The following is a 25549-nucleotide window of genomic DNA, read 5'->3' as shown; positions in this document are numbered from 1 at the left end:
TGATTCCCAGTTCAGGACTCTTTCCTCTCAAAAAGCAAAGAAAGCAGCTCAAAAGGAAATGAGGCACATAATCATACCTTCCTTGCAAGCATGTTGGCCAGCTGAGACACAGCCATGTGACCAAACAGAAACTGCACCAGCCGCTGTTTGCCCCATTCCATCCAGAAGCTCCACTCAAAGTCGGTCGGGTCCTAAATAGGCCGAAACAGGAGTTAATCAGAGGGATTTTTGCACATCTTAGGCAGAACACAAACTCCAGTTAATAAAACAACCAGAAAGATGGCCAATGTGATTCCAAACTCCATAAAATGGCATTTACACACTTCCAGCCCGCGTGCCACCACAGCCCCACCCACTTCGACTCTTCCCTCCAGCTTGGCCGGTCTCATTGCCATTCTCCAAATAAGCATCTGGTCAGAGCGGATCCCCGAGGACCCTCTGTGGAACAGAAACCATTATTATTCCCATTTTATAAAAGATGAAACAGAGGCTTAAAGAATTCAATTCATGTACCCAGTGTCACATAGCTAGTACAAGCAATGAATTGAGGTTATCTCAGGTTTGCCGCGCGAACAAGAGAAATGCAAATTGGACGCTAATAAAATTGCTTAAGGTCAATCGTGTTAAATCTTGCTGTCATTTCAGGCAGGAGGATAATTTGATAGAGAAATTAACCAATTCCCCATAGGATTAGGATGAAAGAATGAGAGATATGCTTCCTTTCCCTTCAGAAAGCTCTGGGTCCATTAGCACCCTGTGTCTGGATTTGTACCAGGTACAGGGTCTCTGCAGCTCCCTTGCAGGGGCAGGTGAAAACTTCTGGCAAGACTGAACAGGTGAACAGCTGGGAACTAACATCCAAAAGCCTTGGTTTGGCCTCAGGAGCCCCAGGGAGATCGTGGTGGCCAAGCTGCATATGGAAGGAATAAACAGTGATTGGCCACTCTAAAATGGGCAATGCAGGGTTGGCCAGTGAGCATCTCAGCACCACCATGATAAAGTGGGGATCTGAGATCCTCAGGATTTTCTAGCCAAATGGTGTGGGTGGGGAAGGAATCCCCTAGTGCTACTGATACTGAACAACCCACCAGTCTGCCAACGGAACTTTAATTGGATTTAAAGGAAAATATGTGATTTTTCTTTTTCTTTCTTTTTTTTTTTTTTTACATCTGAGAATTGAGGGGCAATTTCATACCATTACACATATTACAAAACTCTTTTTCCAGAAGGTAAACTATAGATAGAATTTATCTTGATTCATATCAGACTATGAATACAGAGGCAGGAAACCTAGCAGCCAAGGTTGCAAACTTGTTTTGGTTTAGATCCCAAATCTACCCATATACTGGTTATGATCTCGAACGAGATGCTTTACCTTTCTGTTCTATCTGCTCATATGATAACATTACTGATCTTCTAGGGGTTTGTGAGGGCTTTTTGCTGTTTGTTTTTTAAAGATTTGTTGATTTATTTGACAGAGAGCGTGGCGGGGGCAGAGAGGGAGAGGGAGAGAGAGAATCTCAAGCAGGCTCCACGAGCTCATGACCTGAGCCAAAATCAAAAGTTGGATGCTTAACTGACGAGTCACCCAGGCGCCCCAGGGTTTGTGAAGTTTAAATGAGAACATATATACACCAAAAGTTTAAAACAGTACCTGGCACGCTGCACTCACTAAAAATTGTTACCTGCACTAACTGCTAGTCCCATGTACTCCCATCCTATGCTATCCACAAAAGACTGTATCATGCTTTATATGGTGCCATTTGTTTAAACATTTTTTTTCCATTTTCCAAATAAATACTGTAGTGACATTATCAAATAACATCTGTTCTCCACATTCAAGATCCTGATACACACACGACCTGCTCATAGAGCCCCCACCGCCATTAAAATCATGGATCTGGTCCAGTACCTTCCATTCAGAGATGACGATATCATAGCCCAGGACAAGCCCATGCCCCACAGCCAGGGCAGCAGCAGAGCAGACAACTCCAACCTTTGACCTGGCCCTTGACCCTGATCCAAAGCTCATTTCCCCATCTCAAAAATTTCAAACTAGTGGAGAGTAAATTAACTAAATAAAGGCAAACAAGCTCAAAGGTCACGTGATGATGTCATGCTAGGAAAATGCCATTTTTGTAATGAGGATAAAAGTAAAAACACTAAAAGCCAAGCTTGAAATTTTTAATTCCCTCCCCCTCAAAAATATTCCAATATTTTACCTTTTTAAATATAATGTTCTTAAACACTAAGAATTACACTTAAAATTCAGAACCCCAGGCTTACCTATGCTTCAAAACTTTTCCAACTTTAATTTTTTAGCAGAAAAATGATATCTCATAAAATATAAGAAACCAAAAAGACCTTTATGTTCTACCAGAAGGCCCAGGATTACTGAATACCCTGTGCTGGTTAAACCCCATCAACAAAAATTACAGTCTTTCATCATCAATTCCTTTTCAAAAAATATCCATTTAAAAGAAATAAAAACATTTCTCTCATGTCTGTCCTTCTCCATTTAAAATATTTACCTACAGGAAATAACCGGACAGAAAAGCTGAGCCAATGAACAGAACAAGATGGCCAATAACTGGTGGTTAATGATTTGGGTAAGAAAAATGTTGACTCGCCTGCTTTTATAGGCAAAAACTTTACAGACACTGAGTTCAATCACACAATTCAAGGCAAATGGTAGAGCCTCAAATCAAGAACAATTTTTTCATATTCTGTTCCTTCCCCATTTCCTTTCTCGACCCTGCAATTCTTAGTCAATTTGAAAACTATTCTTCAGTTCTCGAAGTGAGTCAGACATAGACTGGGGGATACATTCTAGCCAGACAGAACCAGGACGGCTCCTCCCCAAAGGGGAGACTGAACTCCAAGGGACGGTCATCCACATCCCATGTTCTGTATCAGTGCTTCTCAACCTTCGGTGTGCACACAAATCATCTACACATCTTGCTAAAATGTAGATTCTGGCCCAGATTCTTATCTCTGGGATGGGGCCTGGGATTCTAGATTTCCAAGAAGCTCTCAGGTGATTGATTACATCTGGCCTAGAGGCCACATGACGAGTAGCAAAGATCTAACACTGATTATGCCTCCTTACAGTTAAATGTTCCTCACCCCAGAGGATCCTTAGCAGCTCACCCCACCTCGTATGGTTCCCAAGCAGGGACACACTAAAGTGGACCACCTAATATATACAAACTGAACAACCATCATCCTGCACACTATAGAAAGCTCTGAGCACCTAGATTCAAGAATTTTTTTAGATGAATAAGTTAACACACACAGTTATTCATTCTGATGCTTTCAATCTGCAACCAGGCAAAACCGAGAAGCCTAAAGCACAGGATAGTTCAAAAGAAAGGGCCCAGGCCTGGTATTCCTAACTACCTCTTTCCCATATAGACAGCAGAGTTCTATCCTAGGCACTGTGGGAAACCCTACAAGTATTCCTCGCCTTGGAGAACTCGCAGAACCAACACCAACCCCCCACCATTAAGACATTGAAAATCTACAAAGCAAGAGAGGTCACAGGGATGTAATTCAACCACATATATTTGTATAAATGAGACCTTTCCTGCTCATATAAATCACTAATATTCTGGGTAGGTGTTTTCCAATGATAACCTCCCAACAACCCTTCCAGTCATTTTTTTTTTTTTAACTCTGTGTTACAGATGAGTTAATTGGAGGTCAGAATAGGCAAATTATTTGCTCAAAATTAGTAGCGGGGAGAGCAGGATTTCAAACACAGGCCTGTTACCAAAGAGGAAGTCCTTTTCCAAGATGTTCCTACTTGTGCTGACTCTACCTGGACTCTCCTGCCCCTCCCAGACAGATAGATGCACACACTTGCACATACATGCACCCCACTATCTGACCAAATGGTGTCCAACCAAGAGGGTGCTTCCTTAATGCCACCATAACCACAGAGATGTTGGCTCAAGTGTGATGCCTTTTACCTTCTTCCAGGTGGACCTCATTGCGCCCCCTTCTGTCATTCACATCTCAATTCCAGCCCCTTTATCATAGTGGATTTTATTCTAGTGCTTTTTATTATAGTTAATTCATGTATTTTCTCTCGAGGAAGAAAAAATGGCAAGTTCTTGAGAGTAAGAACCTTGACTTAACCATATTTGTGTCAAAAATGCCCAACATTCAGTGAGCTTTAAAAATGGTGGGGGAGTGCAATCAGGCATCCTAAGTCCTCATCACACTTCTGCTCCTGCACAAACCTGGGTAAGTCCCTTGGCTATCTGGACCTGAGCCTTCTTACAGGTGAAATGAAGGGAAAAACTAGCATGATGTCTAAGATTCCTTTCTGAGAGTTAAAAAAAAAAAAAAAAGTTATATTCTAGACTAAAGGAAGGAAACCCTAGTAGAGTGCTAGTCACCTACCTACAGACTTTGAGTTCTGACCAAGTGCCCACCCTTTAGGAAAGCGGTTGATCCCCCATCACCCTCCCATGTAACCAATCCTGGCCTCCACCCTGTCTGCCTGCTCTGTTCCAGAAAGTCCACCACTCATCCAGCCTGCCCTCTTTCCCAGATTGGGAAGAAACTACTACAGTATATTTAGTATGTAGTAGGATACCGCCCATAGCAAGATAAGTCAACTATCTTCAGCGAGGCTAAATATCATGCCTTGGGTCCAACAGCCAATATATGACAAAGCCTGATTTTAAAGCCCTAGATCCTAAACTGCTAAGTCCATATTTCACATGGTAAATACATATAGCATAAAAATGGTTAAGATGGTAAATTTTAAGGCATTGCTCAGTGGCATTAAGTCCGTTTACACTGTTATACAACCATAACCACCATCCAGCTCCAGAATTTTTAGCTAGAATGTTCAACTGCTTGACTCAATAGAGTTAAATCTGACATTCATTTCTACACTTCTCTGGAACCTTGAAAGGAGGATGGGTGGAGATTCCCATAGAGTGATTTGTATTATGTATGTATTTGATAATAAACAATAAATTATTTTACTCTGATAGCCCCAGAAACACAAATTCACATTTTTAAGTTCATATCCTGAAACAGATAGACACTCATAGATAAAATCTGAGAGAGCTGACCTGCTCAAGATCCCCCAAACCCAGTCGAAAAGAAAGAAGAAAGATTCTAGAAAGTAGACTGGAAAGGAGTGAACCCATGGCTAACAAAAGGGAAACATGAACATTCAGAAAAGCTGCAACATCTAAAACACCATGGGAGGGGAGCCTGGGTAGCATGGTTAAGTGTCCAATTCCTGGTTTTGGCTCAGGTCATGATCTCAGGGTGGTGACCCTTCAGGGTCATGAGATGGAGCCCCGCATCGGGCTCCGCACTCAGTGTGGAGTCTGCTTAGATTCTCTCTCCCCTTCCCTCTGCCCCTCCCCACTGTGCTCACTCTTTTCTCTCTCTCTCTCTCTCACTAAGATAAAATATAAAATGCCATGGGAAAGCAACCATCCTAAACTTCTCCTCAAAATAAAATATTGGCTCTGGATGGCAGATTCTGCCCACTGGCCCAATCAACACTTTTCCAACCCTTTTCTACCATGACTTCCTAAACATTAGAGGTCAGAAGGCAAAACAACTACATTTCCCAGAATTCCCTGCAGCTAGCTAGCATATCTGCATGCGCCCCAGCTGCTGACGAACAAATACACAATGACTTGGAAGGTGTAAGAACATAAAGATGTATAGGCTGTGAGACTCTCCCGAAAGAACAGTGGTAGAGGCCCCTGTTTCCTGCAGCAGCATCAGTGGGGACTCCAGGGTCCAGGCAGCCCAGAGGCGCGGCAGCACCCCAGCACTATCCACTCAAGTTGGGACCTGGGCAGATGCCACGGTTTTGCTCTGGGAATTGTTCCTGGAAGTTCATTTCATGCCCGTCCCTACAGTCCTTCTGACTACTCTGAAATCTCCTTACATCCCTGCAATAAATTCCTTTCTGCTTAAACTGCCTAGTGTGGGTTCTATTGTCTGCAATGGAATCTTGACCAACATACTTCAGAAGGAATTTTTCTGCTGATCGCAATCCAGCTCCAGCTATATAACAGAACCCACTATGAAAATAATTCACTTTGAAGAACACTATTCTGAAATAAGTCTATTCAGTGGAGGAAAATAAAATGGAACAAAACACCAGCTAGGTCAGTCCAAGGAGGTTCTAGAACTGAATAATGAAGGCAGTGAGTGTGTCACATTCACAAGTACATCGATTTATATACTTCAAACCCAAACAGAAAATGATCTACCTTACCCACCAAGCTGTATTTTTCATTACCATAACTCTTTTTTCCCTCAGATAGAAGAAACAATAGAGAGCTGAATGTACTGTATATTACTGTTTTCCTTACCCTCATACCCAGCATTTTTCAAAAAAAGAAATATAACAGAAATGCTAGACACTTTTGTGTATCTATTTCCTAAATAGCATTATGTTCATATTATTTACTTCGAGAACATACCTAAGATCTCATCACACTGAGCAAAATTATCTCTGGGGGCGCCTGGGTGGCTCAGTTGGTTAAGCGACTGCCTTCGGCTCAGGTCATGATCCTGGAGTCCCTGGATCGAGTCCCGCATCGGGCTCCCTGCTCGGCAGGGAGTCTGCTTCTCCCTCTGACCCTCCCCCCTCTCATGTGCTCTCTCTCTCTCTCTCTCTCTCTCAAATAAATAAATAAATAAAATCTTTAAAAAAAAAAAAAAAAAAATTATCTCTGAACAGAGAAAACCTTTGTAAGATACTTGAATCCAGAAATGTTTCCCTGCATGTTCAAAGGCAGCAAGCTCACCTTAATGCCTATAAATCTCCAAAGGAGAAAGAAAAAAAGAGAGACAGAGAGAGAACTAATTTGTAAGAATTCTGCCAAGAAGCACTGCTCTCTGGATGAACTCAGGTTAATGATTCATTTAGCAATTATTGGAATAGTTTTATCTTTCAACAGATGTTTTGCTATGTCTAAAATAATTTGAACTAAATTATTTCACTGCTCACAATTTCCAGAGACAACACTCGTCCCCCAACCAACATTTCCTTAAAGATAAAATGTTTTGGGGTGCCCGGCTGGCTTAGTAGGTAGAGCATCCGACTCTTGATCTCAGAGTTGTGAGTTTAAGCCCCATGTTGGGTGTGAAGCCTACAAAAAAATAAAATAAAATGATAAAATGTTTTCATTAACAAAACTTTTTTTTCTATAAATAATAAAGTCTCTGCTTAAATTTTTTTGCCAGCCTGCATAGGTAAAGAAGATGCTCACAAGGGTGGGGATGCCATCAACAGGGCCAGCACAAACTACAATTATTCTACACTATATCATTCCTAGTCACTTAACTGGCCCTCATGATCTAAGCCTTATAAATCCATCGAGGGTATGATGGGAGCAAGGAGGTGTTCTACAGAAGAAGAGAGATTCTCTCAAGATGACTTAATTAAATCAAGAAGACCTAAATTCTTTGAATCTCCTCAACCCAACTAACAACCTAAATTCAGTAACATTCTCTGGCTAATCCTCTACCTACCTACTTCCTAGAAGTTGCTCCAGATTATTCAAGACTTATGCATATACTTGATCAAACATGTATAGATTCTGTCTCCCTGCCTTGTCTACTCTATACTTCTCCTTTTCTTCCTGAAGCTAACAAAGAGAATCAAATTTTTAAAAAGAAATATTACATTCTAGTATAAAGTCAAAGGCACAAAAACTATATTCTTTTCCCCACACCTCTAAAACTGGAAAAACGCTGTATTTTCTACAAGATATATGGAGAAATGAGTTGTAAACAAGTTATAAGGCTGATAAATAAGTTAGGGATCATGACCAGACAAAGTAATAGAACAGGATGGCTAGATAGCAAATTATTTACATAAGATTTCCCAGCTACAAACTCTGCTAATAAATTCTGCATCCCATTAGCGTCACTTCTCTCGAATACCAAAAAGACAAAGTGAGTCACAGTAAACATGGAAAAAAAAAAAAAGGTCCTCCACACTTTGGAAGCCTTGGCCCCTAACATGGCCCTCCCGCACAGAGGATTTGCTTTCTGCTTAGGAAGTCTGCACATATTCAAGGAAACTAGTTAATCCACAACATCTCTACAGTGGGCAAACATGAGCAAACTGGAACTCCAGGTAGAATCCCCAAATGTTAAAGGTCCCCAAGGCAGAAGGCCAACTAAGAAAGATCTGAGCGATAAAAGAGAGAAAAAAGAAAAACATTTTTGTCATCTATCCAGGGGGACAGGAGGGGACGTCTTCATAACCCCAGATATCATTTTTCCTCTTGAATTTTACACACTGGAAGACCAGGAAAGTGGGCAGAGTATGTGAAGGGTTCTCCCACACACCTTTTCCATCTGTCCCCTTTGCCCATCAGCTGCCCAAGCTCTCAAAGAGAGACCTCCCTGTGAAACAGAAAATACATATATTGGTCTCTGCCCCCAGTGCCTGCACAGAGCACCTAAAACCCTTATAATTTCTTGTGATAAGAGCATTGGGAGAATTTTTTGTTCTAATACTTGGTCTTTGACCCTGGATCCTGACACAGGGCTCCTAATTCCCTTGGAACTGTCTGGGTGAGAGGAGCATCTTTTGTTGTAATAAGGTGACTCTTGGTGGGCTCCTGGAGGAGGGCTGCTCACCAGAAAGACCAAGCCAGGATTAGAAGCTTGGAATTTTCCACCCCACCCCCCATTCTCCAGAGAGGGGAGACAGGCTGGAAATCAACTGAATGATCATGCCTATGTAAGGAAGCCTCTATAAAAATCCCAAAAGTGGAGGGTGGGGGGATGGGGTAGCCCGGTGATGGGTATTAAGGAGGGCATGTACTGCATGGACCACTGGGTGTTATATGCAAACAATGAATCATGGAACCCTACATCAAAAACTAATGATGTAATGTATGGTGATTCACATAATAAAATTTTTTTTTAAATTCCCAAAAGTACCAGTTTCACAGAACTTCTAGGTTGGTGAACTCATGGTGGTGCTGGGAGAGGGGTGCTCCTGGAAAAGCAGAGAAGCCCCACACCTCTTCCCACAGGCCTTGCCTATGCACTTCTTCCATCTGGATGTTCACGTGTATCTTTTATCATATCTTTCTATAATAAACTCATTTCCCCCCAACCCTCCCATGAAGCATGGCTAAAAACCCTGGATGTAATTATAAAACAAATATAAGAAGACTCTGAAAGATGGAAAGAAGAAAGCAGCCTGGCTAGGAAACTCAGGATTTGAGGAATGACATGAACAAAATAAAATAACTCACAGATGGGCTTCACAGTGGAGGTAGAGGACACAGGAAAGAATTATCGAACATAAAGATAGGTCAACAGAAATTACACAGTCTGAATAACAGAGAAAAAGAGGCTGAGAAAATAAACAGAGCCTCAGGGATCTGAGGTACAATTATAAAAAATATAACATTCATGTCACTGGAATCCTAGAAGGAAAGGGGAAAAAATGTGGGGCTGAAAAAAAATTAAAAGAAATAATGGCTACAAATTTCACAAATTTGGCAAAAGGCATAAACCTACAGAGTTAAATGAACCCAATCAAATTAAATATACCAATTAAAAGAAAATGGCAGAATGAATTTTTAGGAACTGATCCAAATCTATGCTGCCTGCAAAAAATTCACTTCAAATATAACACAAATATAAGGATAGAAAAGGATACACCATACAAAAGAAAGCAGCAGTCACTATATTAATATCAGATCAAGTGGACTTCGGTGAAAAAAAATCACAAAGATCATTAAATTATGATAAAAGGGTCAATCCAACAAGAAAATGTAGCAACCCTTGGTGTATGTACCAAAAAACAGAGCTGAAATATCCATGAAGAGGGGCGCCTGGGTGGTTCATTCGTTAAGCGTCTGCCTCAGGTCATGATCCCAGGGTCCTGGGATCAAGCCCCGCATCGGGCTCCCTGCTCCACGGGAAGCCTGCTTCTCCCTCTCCCACTCCCCCTGCTTATGTTCCCGCTCTCACTGTGTCTCTCTCTGTCAAATAAATAAATAAAATATTTTTTAAAAAAATGAAATATCCATGAAGAACTGACAGAAAAGGAGAAACAGACAAATCCACAATTACAGTTAAGACTTCAACACCCCTCTCTCTCAACAGTTGATAAAACTGCTAGACAGAAAATCGAGGATACAGGAAAACTTACCACCAACCAACAGGATCTAATCAACATTTATAGGACATTCCATCCAACAGCATCAGAACACACATTCTTTTTAAGTACCCATGGAACATTCACTAAGATAGACTTCATCCTGAGCCATAAAACAAATCAACAAATTTAAAAGAATTTCATCATACAGAGTGTATTCTCTGACCACAATGGCATCAAACTAGAAATCAGTACCAGAAAGATAACAGGAAAATCTCCAAACACTTAGAAATTAAGCAACATACTTCTAAATAACCCATGAGTCAGAGGGGAAGTCTTGAGGGAAATAAAAAAATAGAACTGAATAAAAATGAAAGTACGATTTATCAAAATATGTAGGATGCAACTAATGCAGCGCTGGAAAAATATTTATAACACTACATATGTATATTAGAAAGAGTCAAAGTCTCAAAACTCTAAGCTACCACCTCAAGAAACTAGAAAATGAGCAAAATAAACTCAGAACAAGTACGAAGAAGGAAATATAGATAAGAAATCAATGAAACAGAAAACAGAATAGAGAAAAATCAGTGGAACGAAAAGCTGGTTCTTTGTAAAAATCACGTTCACAAATCTCTAGCAAATGGACAAAGAATAAAAGAGAAGGGTGCCTGGGTGGCTCAGTCGGTTAAGCATCTGCCTTCGACTCAGGTCATGGTCCCAGGATACTGGGAATGAGTCCCACATCAGGCTCCCTGCTCAGCGGGAAGCCTGCTTCTCCCTTTCCCTCTGCCTGCCACTTCCTCCTGCTTGTGCTCTGTCTCTGTCAAATAAAATCTTAAAAAAAAAAAAAAAAGAATAAAAGAGAAGACAACCCAAATTAAGGATAACAGGAATGAAACAGGATATCATCAAGCTCCACAGACATTGAGGCTAATAAGGGATACTATGAACAACTCTATATATATAAATTTGACAACTTAGATAAAATGGACTAATTCCTTGGAAAGCACAAAGTACCAGAACTCACCCAATACAAAATACATCATTTTAACCACCAAAAAAATTAAATTCATAGCTTAAAACGCCCTTAAAGGAAATCTCCAGTCCCAAGTAGTTCACTGAAGAATTCTATTAGACACCTGAAGATGTTCTAAGAGGGAAACACTAACTCATTTTATAAGTCTAGCAATGAACACATGAAATCTGAAGTTAAAAGTACAAGACTACATATAACCACTCAAAATCAGACAGTACCAAAAAAAGAGGGGGGGGGAGAGAGAGAAAGAGAGAACTAGAGTCCAATATCCCTCATGAACATAATCACCAAAATTCTCAACAGAATATTAACAAATGGACTCCAGCAATATGAAAAAAACATTATACACCACAACCAAGTGGGTTTATCCCAGGGATATAAGGCTGGTTTAATATTGAAAAGTTAATCAAAGTAACCCACCGTATTAACATATTCTTTTTTTTTTTTTAAGATTTTATTTATTTGTCAGAGAAGGAGCGTGAGAGCACAAGCAGAGGGAGCAGCCGGCAGAGGGGGAAGCAGGCTCCCCGCCGAGCAAGGAGCCTGATGAGACCTGAGCTAAAGGCAGACACTTAACCAACTGAGCCACCCAGGCATCCCATATTAACATATTCTTTATTAAGAAAAATCCCATGACCATATCAATTGATGGGGAAAAATTATCTGACAAAACTCAATACTCATTCATAAAAACTCTCAAAAAACTACGAATAGAGAGGAACATCCTCAACTTGATAAAGAACATCTACAAAAAATATACAGAAACATCAAATTTAATGGTGAAGTCTGAATGGTTAAGAATAAGAAAAAGACAAGGATGTATACTCTCATCACTCTTATTCAACATAATACTGGGAATCCTAGCCAGTACAATAAGAAAATGCAAGTTATACAGATTGAAAATGAAGAAATAAAACTGTCCTGATTTGCAGATGACATGGTTGTCTATGTAGAAAATCTCAACAAACCTATCAAAAAAGGGAGAAAAAAATACTTCCTGTAATAAATGAGTTTAGAAAAGTCATAGGATACAAGATCAAAATATAAAAGTCAATTATACTTCTATATACTAGCAGTTAACATGTGGAAATTGAAATTAAAACTGTAAGACCATTTATAATTGCTCAAAAAATAAAATACTTAGGAGTGCCTAGCTGGCTCAGTCAGTACAGCATGCAAGTCTTGATCTTGGAGTCGTGAGTTCAAGCCCCACACGTTGCATAGAGTTTGCTTAAAATAAATAAATAAATTTAAGTGTTAAGAAAAATAGAATACATAGGTATACATCTCACAAAACATGTATGAAATATGTACACTAAAAACTACAAAACACTAATGAAAGAAATAAAGAGGTAAACAGAAAGATCTGCTGCCTTCATGGGCTGGAAGATTCAACATAGTAAAAACATCAATTTCCCCCAAATTGATCTAACATTTTAATAGAATGCCTATCAAAATCCCAGCAAAATGTTTTGTAGATACAGAAAAGCTTGTTCTAAAATGTATATGGAAAAGCAAAGGAACTAAAGGAGCTAAAACAATTTTTTTTAAATATTTTATTTATTTATTTGACAGAGACACAGCGAGAGCGGGAACACAAGCAGGGGGAGTGGGAGAGGGAGAAGCAGGCTTCCCGCTGAGCAGGGAGCCCCGTCATGGGGCTCGATCCCAGGACCCTGGGGTCATGACCTGAGCTGAAGGCAGACGCTAAACGACTGAGCCACCCAGGCGCCCCGAGCTAAAACAATTTTGAAAAAGAATAAAACTAGAGGGACGCCTGGGTGGCTCAGTCGGTTAAGCGTCTGCCTTCAGCTCAGGTCATGATCCCAGGGTCCTGGGATCGAGTTCCGCATCGGGCTCCCTGCTCCGCGGGAAGCCTGCTTCCCCCTCTGCCTCTGCCTCTCTCTCTCTATCTCTCATGAATAAATAAATAAAATCTTTAAAAAAAATTTTAAAAAAAGAATAAAACTAGAAAGATTATATAAGCTGATGTTAAGACTTACCAGTAATCAAGAGAATGTGGCATTCGTGGAGAGACAGCTACACAGATCAATGGAACAGAAATGAGAACCCAGAAATAGAGCCATACTAGTCTGGCCAATTGATTTTTGACAAAGGTACAAAAACAATTCAATGGAAGAAGAATAGTCTTTTCAATAAATGGTGCTGTAGCAACTGGACATCCATAGCAAAAAAATAATAAATAAACCTCTACCTAAGTAATACAAAAATTAACTCGGGGTGCCTGGCTAGCTCAGTTGGTAGAGTGTGTGACTCTTGATCTTGGGGTTGTAAGTTCGAGCCCCAAATTAGGTATAGAGATTACTTAAAAATAAAATCTTTAAAAAATTTAACTCAAAATGGATCATGGATTTAGATGTAAAATGCAAAACTATGAAACTTTTGGGGAAAAAATGGAAAATCTTTGGGCATACAACCAGGCCAAGAGTTCTTAGAAATGATACCAAAAGCATAAGCCATAAGAGGGAAAAAAAAAAATCAATAAACTGAATTTCTGTGAAAGACCCTAAGAGGATGAAAAGCAAGCAACTGACAGAAAAAAAAGATTTGCAAATCACCTATCTGACAACAGACTAGTATCTAGACTATATAAAGAACTCTCTAAATTCAACACTAAAAACAAAACAATCCAGGGAGAAAACTGGCAAAAGACATGAACAGTACTTCAGCAAAGAGAATATACGGATGACAAAGAAGTGCATGAAAAGATATTCAACATCACTGTCTGGGAAATGCAAATTAAACCAGGAGATATCACTGCACATCTATCAGAAAAGCTAAAATTTGAGTGTTGATAATACCAGATGCTGGCAAGTATGCAGACAAACTAAGCATCTCATGCATTGCTAATAGGAATGTAAAATGGTGGAGCCATTCTGAAAAAAAACAGCTTGGACAGCTCATTGTAAAATTAAACATACATTTATACCATCCAACAATCAAGCTCCTGGGTATTTATCCCTGAGAAATGAAAACTTGTATCCAAACAAAACCTGTAATCAAATATTCGTATCAGATGTATTTATAATAGCCAAAAACTAGAAACAACCAAAATGCCCTTCAACAATGGAATGGTTCAACAAGCTGCTGTCCATCTGTGCCGCGGACCCTGCAATGAAAAGGAATGAACTACTGATACACACAACTCGATGGATCTCAAGGGCATTATGCTGGGTGGGGAAGAAAAACAAAACAAAACAAAGCCAGTCTCAAAAGATTCCATACTATATGATTCCATTTGTACAACATTCTTCAAATGACAAAATTATGAGATGGAACACAACAGTGGCTTCCATGGGTTAGGGATGGGGAGAGCAGGATAGGTGTGTCTAGAAAGCAGCAGCAAGAGGGAGTTCTTTGTGGTTCTGTATCTTGCTTGTGTTGGTGGTTAGGGGATAGCAAAGGAAAGGAATGGGACTGTACTCCAAGTCCCAATATACAAAAGGGATAAAACTGGAATTTCTGTGGTTGAACCAGGATGGGGTATAGAGACAGACAGACTTCTGCTTCGCCCCCTAATGGTGGCTCCAGAAGCAGCTGTGAATACAAAGGTCTTTGAAGACTCTCAGAGTGGATGACTCAGACTTCTCATTTGCATACCCATAGTACCCTGCATAGAGTACAATCTTTTCAAATTTTAAAAGAATATTTCTTCCAACTGGACATTTCTAACTATGAGAAGTTTACTTACAGAATTTCTTGTGCAAACTAAGTAGGGAGTAGCACTCATGGATAAAGAGCCACCTTCACTGAACTAGGAGTTGCAGTTACTGGAGTAGTGAGATTGAAAAAGCTATATGCATACTCCGGTTTCTCTTCAAAACGCATAAATCTTTCGCCTTTTACTAAAGATTTCCGTGGAGAGAAACAGTTCTGAGTCTTTGAACAATTTTTTGAGGCTTTGCTTTTAGCAAGGCTACATTATTTGTTATAAAAAAAGATTTAACTTTGAGAATAAAAACATTTTTTATTATGTTTTTTTTTTTTAAGGTTTTATTTGAGAGAATAAGATAGAGAGCATGAGAGGGGGGAGGGTCAGAGAGAAAGGCAGACTATGGTTTCTATTTTCTTATTACTATAAGCTTTTTTTGAGTTTGTGTAATTCTAGTTAGAAGCTCTTATCTTTGGTGATGTCTGAAACTAGATCTTAAGGGCCTGCATGTTGCCTGAATCCCTGTCTAGGTAAGGTTCTATCTCTGGAAGGAAACTTCTATGCAAGGCAGTGGCACAAGTTTCCAAAGAATTTTGGTGGGTTCACAGGTCTGGTTTCTACCGCCTGCCTAATAAGTGACTGTATGCATGACAGATTTGGTCTGAGATTTGCTTTCATGAAACCTGGGAGCAAAATTATGATGAACTAGCCCTCACCCACCTGGAACAGCATCTTCACATCTCCCACGGGCCCCATGATCTCACTCCTACCCTGCAGCTGCTTCTAACTTCTTTTTAACAGAGACTTATCACCTGTCATGTTATGATTAACCTTTTAAGGAATGCTGACAGACACTACTTTTAGGGGATGTACTGAGAGAAAGAAGGGTTTCCCCTCCTCCCTGCATCTTTCCCCAAATTTCAGCTCCAAGACACAGTTCAAACTGCCTGGGCTGATCTCTGCTGCTTCTTTCCGAATCCTGTTAGAATAGTTATATAAGGTATGTTGCTCAGTATGTAATTTGATTTTTGTTGAACCACCAAACAGGCGTGGGTCAGTTCAAAACATGACCCTTCTGTTCAAAGCTCAGCTCAAAACCACCTCGTCCAGGGAGCCTTCCCTGGTCATTCAAGGCTAGAAAGTCTCCCAGCAATTTTTGGCTATGCTAACAGGAGACATTCATGCACATGGAAACTCTTGGACAACAGACAGTCACACACATGGAAACACTTTGTTAAATGTAAGGCCAGGACCGATTTTCAGGCAGGACACACAAATAGGGCCAACTGTCCTGGTTGTATATAACTGGTGTTCTCTTTGGCTTGACTGATGCCTCTCCCCTTTGTTAAATACACGGTGCATCATCTCTGTTGAAGATGTAGGTCAGCCTGGCATTCTCAGGGGAAAGAAACCACACCTGTTACTTCCCTGAACCCCTGCAGCCTGGGCCACAAAGCAGTGGGTAAGCAAACAGTCACGTGTAAACTCCCTGGTTTGTGGCTGAGAAACGTCTCACTCAAAACCTATATCCCCACCACAAGACCTGACTCAGCTTTCATGGGGAACACCCACCCTTCTCTCTCCTCATTTCTCTCCCACACATCAAGAAGAAAACCCAGCAGGCATGAGACTAGGTAAGAGTGTACTGACAGGTAAAGAGCAGGAGTTCTTTATGTTAACCAGAGGGAATCAGGCCCAACGTGTGCTCAGGAACCTTCCTCCCATCACCAGTGTGCAGGTTTCTTGGCCCTACCACATGGAGATTCTTCAGCCCACATCCTCTTCACCTGAGGGGCTGGCAGAGGGCACAGGAATCTGCCTCTGCTGGGCAGCCCCTCTGTGAAGGCGCAAAGCTGCATAAAATCCAATTTTCTGTTAATAAGGACAGGCTGAAAGTTCTCATGCACAGCCAAACTGCTTATTAATCTGCTCCCATCAGATGGAGGGAGGCAGAGATATAATAAGAACACTGGAATCATCTCTGAGGGGCTACAGCTTAATGAAAAGGAGGTAAAACCTAAACTCTCTACACCTGCCAGAATTTAGACACATGCAACAAAGCCAGTGTTGCTGAGGGACCAATGTTCCTTTACAATAAGCCCCCAATGAGATAGGCCTGTTCACCTTAACCCAACAAACACTACCGGACGCCTACTAAATGTCAGGCAGGGGGAGGAAGAGATGAAAGATCCTCTGACATCTCAAACAGATAACTGTTAGATAACAGAGATTCAGGAAAGAGTCCTAGGAATGGAACTCATAGGAGAGAGATGCCAACTGGAGGTTAGAGATTCAGGAAAGAGTCCTGGGAATGGAATTCATAGAAGAGAGATGCCAACTGGAGGTGAGAGCAAGGAGAGAGGAGTCAGGGAAGGTTCCCTGGGGGCTGTTCCCCGAGCACAGGGGCATGCACACCAGTCTGCAGGAACTGTCATGGGTAGGAAACATCAAGGCATCTTCAGGGGATGACAGACAATCCTGTTATTTTGCAGCAAAGGGTGACCAAAAGGATCTGTGGGGCCAACAAAAGGGAGGGTCAGTGGACAAATGGGGCTGAATGTCAGCTATAGAGTCTGCACTTTATACTATAAGGAATGGGGAGCATGAATGGCTTCTGAGTAACATTATGAGACATTAACCCCAGGGATGCGCAAACCTTGTGGGGGGGGGGCGGGGGGAAGGAGGTAAGGTAAGGGGAGGTGCAGGGTGGGCCAGGCAGGAACATCACAACGGTCCTGAGAGAGGCCCCCAGAAGAAAGGACAATGGCCTGAACCCGTTCACAGTAACTGTCCGCTGCCTTCTGAATAGAGTCCAGACTCCACATATGGTGCCCAAAGCCTTGGTGGTCGGCTTCTATCTATCTCGTACCATCCTCCCCCCAACACCCAGCCTCCCAGCCAAGCTATTCTTGCTCTCGCTCATCTAGGTCCGAATACATGCTCTGCCCTTCACCCACCTTTCCCCCCAGACCGCAGCTGGAATTACTGTGGATCCAAATCATATGCACCCCCAGCTTCTGCACGGCCCCCAGAAGGTTGCATCACCCACCTCACAGCCCAATCATCATCTGCCCCCAAATCCAGAACCCAGGGAGGAGAGAGACTGAGCCCAGAATGTCTTGGCCTCCCAGCACCCAGTCCACGCCCTGGAAGCCTCTCACACAGTGGGTGCTCCAGGAGTAGTTGTTCAGGGAATCAAACAGAGCTTGTTGTTTTTTTTAAGTATTGAAATACAAGGGCGCCTGGGTGGCTCAGTCGTTAAGCGTCCGCCTTCGGCTCAGGTCATGGTCCCAGGGTCCTGGGATGGAGCCCCGCACCGGGCTCCCTGCTTCTCCCTCTCCCACTCCCACTCCCCCTGCTTGTGTTCCCTCTCTCGCTGGGTCTCCGTCAAATAAATAAAATCTTTAAAAAATATAAAATAAAATAAAGTATTGAAATACAGAGGAATTAAAAAATGAGCTGAATCTTAAAATCTGTAGAGGCGAAACTTGAGTGCTAAATACTGGGTCTCGGGGCGCCTGGGTGGCTCAGTCGTTGGGTGTCTGCCTTCAGCTCAGGTGTTGATCCCAGGGTCCTAGGATCGAGCCCCACATCGGGCTCCCTGCTCCGAGGGAAGCCTGCTTCTCCCTCTCCCACTCCCCCTGCTTGTGTTCCCTCTCTCACTATGTCTCTGTCAAGTAAATAAAATCTTTAAATAAATAAATAAATAAATAAATACTGGGTCTGTACTTTAGAAAAGTACCTCTTTTCTCTTCACATTCAAAGACTTAAGTGATCAAGCTTCCCTCCTCTGATCTTGTCTTTTCTTCCTCACCCTTGTGACAGGCACTGAAAATTCCCCTCTGATTCTACTTCTGGAAGAACGTATTATCTGCGAGGATGCCCGCATTTCAGAATCTGCCGCAGGAAGGAGCGTCCTCAGAAAAGGAGGAGGAATGGATTACGTGCAAAATTTTTTGTAAGACATTAGGCTTTTGAGAGCTCCCTTCAGTAGCAAGCCCCGTCTAGATTTAAATGTTTCTCTGTAGAACATTACCTGCTTGCCAGAGAAGGGGAGTCAACAAATCTTAACTCTGAAACAAGGATGTTTTCCGTGCAAGGAAAAACATAACCACCACCACAAAAACACATTCTGGGCATCCATTCTGCACCAGGCACACACAGGCTGGGTGCTCTCCATCCAGCATCTCTTTCCCCACAACCTCCCCTTTCCATGCTCCAGATAACAAAACTGAGGCTCAGAGGAGCTAAAGGATTTTCCAAAATGCAGTAAACTGCATTGTGAACTCAAGTCCATCCAACTCCAAACCTGTGCTCCTTCCGTTATGCCAACTACCTTGAATCAGAAATCATAAAAGGGGAAAAAATTCATGACAGTACAACCCAACATAGAGCTTCATTTGTTATCAGTTTGATTCAGACCCTGTCCCGATTTACTACAGTCAAGCAAGGCACATGGCACTAAAAAGTTTCCTTTATCGACTGGGACCACTGGCCAGAAAACTAGCATGAAAAAAAGAGACAAGGGGACCACCAAACACCAAGACAGAGAATGGCCCAAAATGGAAAGGGACCAGGCAGGACACATCCCTGGCCACCCACAGGCTCCCAGCACACACCTGCTCCAGGAAGCCACTGGTTCCTGCAGGAAGGGGCACTTCCAAGCCAGGAAGCGCAGACATTGCAAAGGAGGATGCAAATGCCTCCGCATATGGGATGTGAGCAGTCAGTGACAACTGCACCTACAGGAGCTCCCCACCCCCTACATCGGGCATCTCAGCAAGTGCCATCAGCTTCATGCCAAAGACATTACCAGGCCCAAAGGCATTCCTGATTTGGGCCATAATCCTCCAAACTCCAACATCATCAAAAGTTGGAGGACTGGTCAGCCCCAGATCCCCTTCGCTATCCTCAGTGAAGCTTCACCGCGATCAGCATCTCCCTAACACCTCCTTCCCTTTTCCAATCACAGCGAGCCCCTCTGGAACATCTCCTCTACTGATGACCTTGCCCAATCCTACCACTCTGTGTAGCTCAGCTGTACAGAAGCAGTTTGTGATGGGCTGTGCCACGGTGGTCTCTCCCTGCTCTGACTATAAACACCGTCCCACTCCGCATTTACCTACACATCTCTCTACAGGCAGTTAGTACTGATGCATTTTACTCCAATGTTACAACTCGGCACAGTGGTATTCACTCTTTCCTGCAGTTACATTCAATAAAATACTCACCTCTTCTATTCTAGGCACTAAAGATACCAGATTGATTAAATCCCAGCCCTGTCCCTGTGGGACTCACAGTCTAGTGGAGGATGGATAATATAAAATACAACTGTACAAATATATTCATCATTATAGGGCACAAGACACAATCCAAAGCATTATATCACATCACCCTATATATTTTCATCATCATCATTTAGCTCGATCTGTGGCTGTTAGGTTTGTTCATTTACTTACCTTCAGTCTGTCCCCATTAAGAGACAATGGGACAGGAACCTTATCTGTCTAGTAACTATTTTGTCCCCAACACTCAGTACAGACTTGGGCCCAGAAACAGACTCATTAAAAGTATTATGTGTGGAAGGGGATAAAGAGAGAGGCAGGGAAGTGTCAGGAACAATGAGCACTAAACCCAGCTCAGAGGTCCAGGCAATGCTTCCGTGACAGAGAGCTAACTGGGCTCAGATATGAAGAGGGAATACGGACCAGACAGGGAAGGGGAGAGAAACAATCCAGAAGAGGAAACAGGCTGAGCAAAAGAAATGGCAAATCAGAAATGGCAGAGGCTGTTTGGGGAGAGCCCCTAAATATTGCGATAGACCAGTTGTTCTCAAAGACACCTGTCAGTGCCGGGAGACATTTTTGATTGTCATGACCTGGGTCAGTAGTTGCTGCTGGCATACACTAGGCAGAGCCCAGGGAGACTGCTAAACGTCCTACAATGTACAGAACAGCTCCCCCACAACAAAGAATTATCTGGTCTAAAATGTCAGCAGTGCTGAGTTTAGCAACTGTAACATTTAAGGCATGGACTGGTCAGAGAACATTAAAGCTCTTCTCTAAAGTTCACAATTTCTACTCTCACCAAATATCTTCTTTTGATTAGAATTTAGAGCAGGGTAGCATTTGCTTACCACCTCCCATAACCTCAAAGAAAGGAAATATACATCAAGGAGTGTCCAGAACGTATCAGGCCTCTATATTAGCTGGAATGAGACTTTCAGCAGGTATCTGTGAGCTCCCTAACACTACATTTGGCCCTGGGTCTTATGATCTTCACCAAGGACACAGTATCAATTGCCCTCATCTACTGACTATGTACCAGGACTCCTCACTTTCCCTCTAAATTCTAAGACTCTGAACTACCCACCCCAGTTGCAAGGGATGAGATATAGAAAGATGAGGACAACAAGAGGTACTCAATAGCACCAGATCAATGGATGGATGGTCAGACAAACAGAGGCATGGACAGAGATTTTTCAGAATGGAAAAGGACTGAGTCCTTGGAGCTCCAAGGGCATGTATCTGTGCTTTATGCAGTTTTTCATGAAGGCAGGGTTGTCCTGAATGTTGACACCCCCTGAGCCATGCCCTGTTATGGGGGGTGGGGGGAGGGTCTATCATGGAGAATGCTTAGCAAAGGTCATCTCCCCAGGACTCTACAGCCTTGGCAGGGAGTCAAGCAGCTAGACTTGAAGGAGTGGTGACAGGAGCTGGGAAGTGAGAAAAGACAAAGCCCCTTTGTCTGGAAGTGGCACACACAGCAGGACGGAGCGTGCCCCTTGACAATGAAATCTGCTGCAGCTCCAGAACTTGCTGGGGCCTGACCCTCTGTTCAGCTGCTCATCCTGCCTTGCAATGGCCTCTCTTCTCAAGAGCTAGAAGTCTCTTAGTCCAAAATGGGTTTGTTTATTTTTGCCCCTAGCAAACAATTCAGTATTGTCTGAAATGCCTGAATTGTAACTATAAGAGGGGGAAAGAGAGAGAGAGATGTCACCATTTTTTTTCTGTTGTAAGAGATCCGACAGTGAAATATTTCTAAAGAGTAGATCTTAGACACTCACTAGGGCTATCTCCTGCTACATCTCAAATTCCACCATGACAGAAGTTTCCCAGATTTCCTCATCTCTGAAGTGGGCACAATACCATCCACCTTACAGTCTTACTAATACCCTAAAAGGGCTTGTTTAAGTCAGAAACAGTTACAAATGAATGCAATGAACAAAAACTCGATTTGCGTCCAACTTTTCAGGGAAACTTCTGGTGGGTAGAACAACAAAAGCCGGGAATGGCACCCCATGCACGGCAGGACACTCTTCCCAGTCCCACAAGAACATGGGCCTTCCATCTAATACAGTGGCTCCATACAGAGCCAAAGCTGGAAAGAAGGGACAGATTACCCTAGAAAATCAAAATGGAAATTAAAGTAAACTTGCTGCAATTCTAAGCAAGACCTGCAACTCTCACAGTAGAAAAATATCAGCAATAGGCAGTGCCCAGCTTGGAAATGAATGGTCTTCCAAAAGCTCATTTGTAAGTTGGGTGTTTGGAACTTGGAATGCAAGCATTATTTTATGTCCCAAGCCAGCCCACAAACACTGATTGAACTTAAAATATATCTGGCACACTAAATACCTAGAGTGAAAACAGTAGAAAGCAATGTTTTTATATCATTTTAAAAATCTATCAAAATTGGGCGCCTGGGTGGCTCAGTTGGTTAAGCGACTGCCTTCAGCTCAGGTCATGATCCCAGGGTCCTGGGATCGAGTCCCGCATCGGGCTCCCTGCTCTGCAGGGAGCCTGCTTCTCCCTCTCCCACTCCCCCTGCTTGTGTTCCCTCTCTCGCTGTGTCTCTCTCTGTCAAATAAATAAATAAAATCTTTAAAAAAAATAATAAAATAAAAAATAAAAATCTATCAAAATAAATAAATAAATAAATAATCTATCCAAATGCTTAGAAAAACAAATACACAGCTCATCAGTAGCCAAATACAATAGTAAGACAAAATACTGAAACCAGGTTTGAAAACTGAGAAGATTTATCATTTATCCACTAAGTACCTTCTTTAATCCTCCAAATAAAGTGCCAATCTCCAGGGCAAACTGTCGATCCAGCTCCTCTTCATGTTCTGACAAGAAAAACAGTGTTTCATTAGTTAGTTTTATTTAAAACTGGGTTGGTTTAATAGGAGAACCACTAAGAGAAACTGGAATATGTTCTGGAAAAGCTGCCTGTGGACTGAGCTACAGACATGGAGACATGTCAGACTCCTTGACCTTCCACTCCAGTTTCCTGTGACCTAAGTTCCTGGAAATACAGAGTGGGGCTGGTGGAAACGTCCCCTTCAATTTGTAATAAAGGTCACAAACGGGGAGGGATCAAGAGAAACAGCTTTCAGCAACAGGAACCAAGGGGGGAATTAGTACAAATGCCTCACCTATATAGGTGGTGAAGAATTATTCTAAACAGATCACACCACAAAATGATGGTGATCACAGCCCCATGATATGGACATAATGCTAACGAGATTATAAAATGAAATCACATAATAGTAATAAGTATACAATCGGTTTAAAACAAAAAGCATAACAAATATTCAAATACTTAAGGGTGTACAATAACCAGGCACACACTGTGATATACCAGGAATGAAACAAAACATTGGTGCAGCCTTTGCCTGGGGCTCGTGGTACCCCAAAAGGCTCAGAGTATACAAACAAGGGAAAACCAGTGCTCATCAGACCAACAAACCTACAAAACCACAGAAGAACTGAAAAGGAACTACCCAGAAAGACTGCAGGAAAACCAGGAGAGTGTGTAGTCATTAAGACATAATCCTGAAAGGACGCTGGTTTCACAGTAGGATCCAGGGGCAGAGTCACACACACACACACACACACACTAGAGGAGCCCCAACCTCCAACCATGGGCAACACTGCCCCTGGGAACAACAGCAAAGGGCGGGGTGGGAGCACTGGCCTAGGGTGCCACATGGCCCAGCTCCGGGACACATTCCCACTGCATCCCACGCAGTGCAGGGGGCGCTGTGGAGGCGTGTGACTGCAGCAGGGCTCTGGTTCTTTCTGTTACAGCTGCACACACATCACGTTGTGTGTGCGTGAATTGTGCACAGACTCAAGTCCTAGGGAAGAGCCCACAAAGGGCAAACTACTGCAATCCAACAAAGAAGTTAACAGGAACCTTCTAAAATTAACACAAAGAAGGTGGGAAAACCTCTCTTCCTCTTGCCTCTTCTGTTTTGGCTTCGCTTACATACAAATAGCAACCTCCACAAACATCAGAATTGTGCAGAACTGAAACAAGGCAGAAACTTTTTGTTTTTTTGCTTCTTTTTTTTAAAAGAGTACAGAGGCAGTGAAATTTACATGCGAAAGCACCAGGCTTCCTGAAACTAGAATGCAGCCCCCTCTAGTGGGAAAAAGGAATCTGCGCAGGTAGGAGAAAAATGAAATCCTGTCTGGTGATGCCCAACGGAAATACTGAGACAATTTTGAAAAGTAAAAAAAGATGAAATTTTAGTATATCTTATTTATTTCAACATGGAATCAGTATTAAACAATTACGAATGAGTCATTTTACATCCCTTTTTTTTTTTTTAAGATTTTATTTATTTATTTGACAGAGAGAGAGAGCACAAGCAGAGGGAGTGGCAGGCAGAGGGAGAGGGAGAAGCAGGATCCCCGCAGAGCAGGGACCCCAAGGTGGGGCTCCATCCCAGGACCCGGGGATCATGACCTGAGCCGAAGGCAGTCGCTTAACCAACTGAGCCACCCAGGGGCCCTACATCCCTTTTTCTTACTAATTCTTCAAAATCCAATACACATGTTATCCTTACAGCACATCTCAATTTGAAGTGGCCCCATTTTAAGGGCTGGTACGGCTAATGGCTACAGTACTGGACAGCACAGCTCTAAACCAAAAATCCTCTCTCAGGTTTGGAGAATTTCTACAACTCCCCCTTGTCTGATTCCTTGACACAAATACTATACAACATACATTCGCAACCTCTTTGGAATCCACCGTCTTCAAGTGGTCTTAAGTTAGCTGAAAATGCGTGGCTACAGAATTTGGTTGACAGAGGAGAAAGGCCAGCTACAGAATTTGGTTGATAGAGGAGAAAGGCCGTTGAGAACCTGTAGTAGGAAATCTTTCCCTAAAGAGCTTTGGCCCTCAGAATTTCTCTGATGAGACCCTTCAGCTAGAGATCCTATATTCTCACTCAGGGCAAGAGTTTTCATCGTACCTCACATACACTCAAGCAAAAGGACCCTGCAAACGGAGAGAAGCCTTCTCTGCCTGAGCAATTTTCTCCACACCACACAGGCCTGACTCTCAGGCAGAACCAGCTCTTTCTTCGAGGTGCCCTCGTTCTATTTCCCAAAATTCAGCGCTCCACAAAACTGCCTCAGAGCATAGAAATGAAGCAATTTCTGTTGATGAGCCCTCATTACTAAATCAGCTGTTGATTCTCCCCACTCCAACCACCACCCAACAAGAGGATACATCAAAGCCCCATTCTACCTACTGAGTGAGAGGATTTGCATTTTAATCGATGTCAATGAGCTGTGGTGGTAAACCATTTACTTAAAAGTGCTAACTAACCTACCCCTTTAACCCTCAACATTTTGATAGGAAATCATTTCTGGGGTGGGGTGGGGGGTAATTAGAGGGCAATAATCAGGAAGAGGAGGAG

At 42.4% G+C, this 25549-nt stretch overlaps 1 protein-coding gene and 1 non-coding gene across 2 annotated transcripts in view; one reads left to right on the top strand and one right to left on the bottom strand.

Annotated features, from left to right (window-relative positions):
* HHAT (hedgehog acyltransferase) overlaps positions 1-25549 on the bottom strand; it is a 332511-nt gene that overhangs the window by 293427 nt on the left and 13535 nt on the right. The window contains exons 3-4 of the mRNA XM_044916357.1: positions 22896-22963; positions 78-191 (exon numbers count right to left, since the gene is read on the bottom strand). Coding sequence (XP_044772292.1) covers positions 78-191; positions 22896-22963 — 182 coding nt within the window. The remainder of the gene's footprint in view (positions 1-77; positions 192-22895; positions 22964-25549) is intronic.
* On the top strand, positions 14982-15098 carry LOC123325133. The gene has a single exon (XR_006540243.1). It is a non-coding gene; the product is annotated as a U5 spliceosomal RNA (small nuclear RNA).

Source organism: Neomonachus schauinslandi, chromosome 6 (assembly GCF_002201575.2).
Source record: "Neomonachus schauinslandi chromosome 6, ASM220157v2, whole genome shotgun sequence".
Taxonomy (NCBI): domain Eukaryota; kingdom Metazoa; phylum Chordata; class Mammalia; order Carnivora; family Phocidae; genus Neomonachus; species Neomonachus schauinslandi.
The sequence above is the reverse complement of the archived record's forward strand: the minus strand, read 5'-3'. Positions and strand labels throughout refer to the sequence as shown.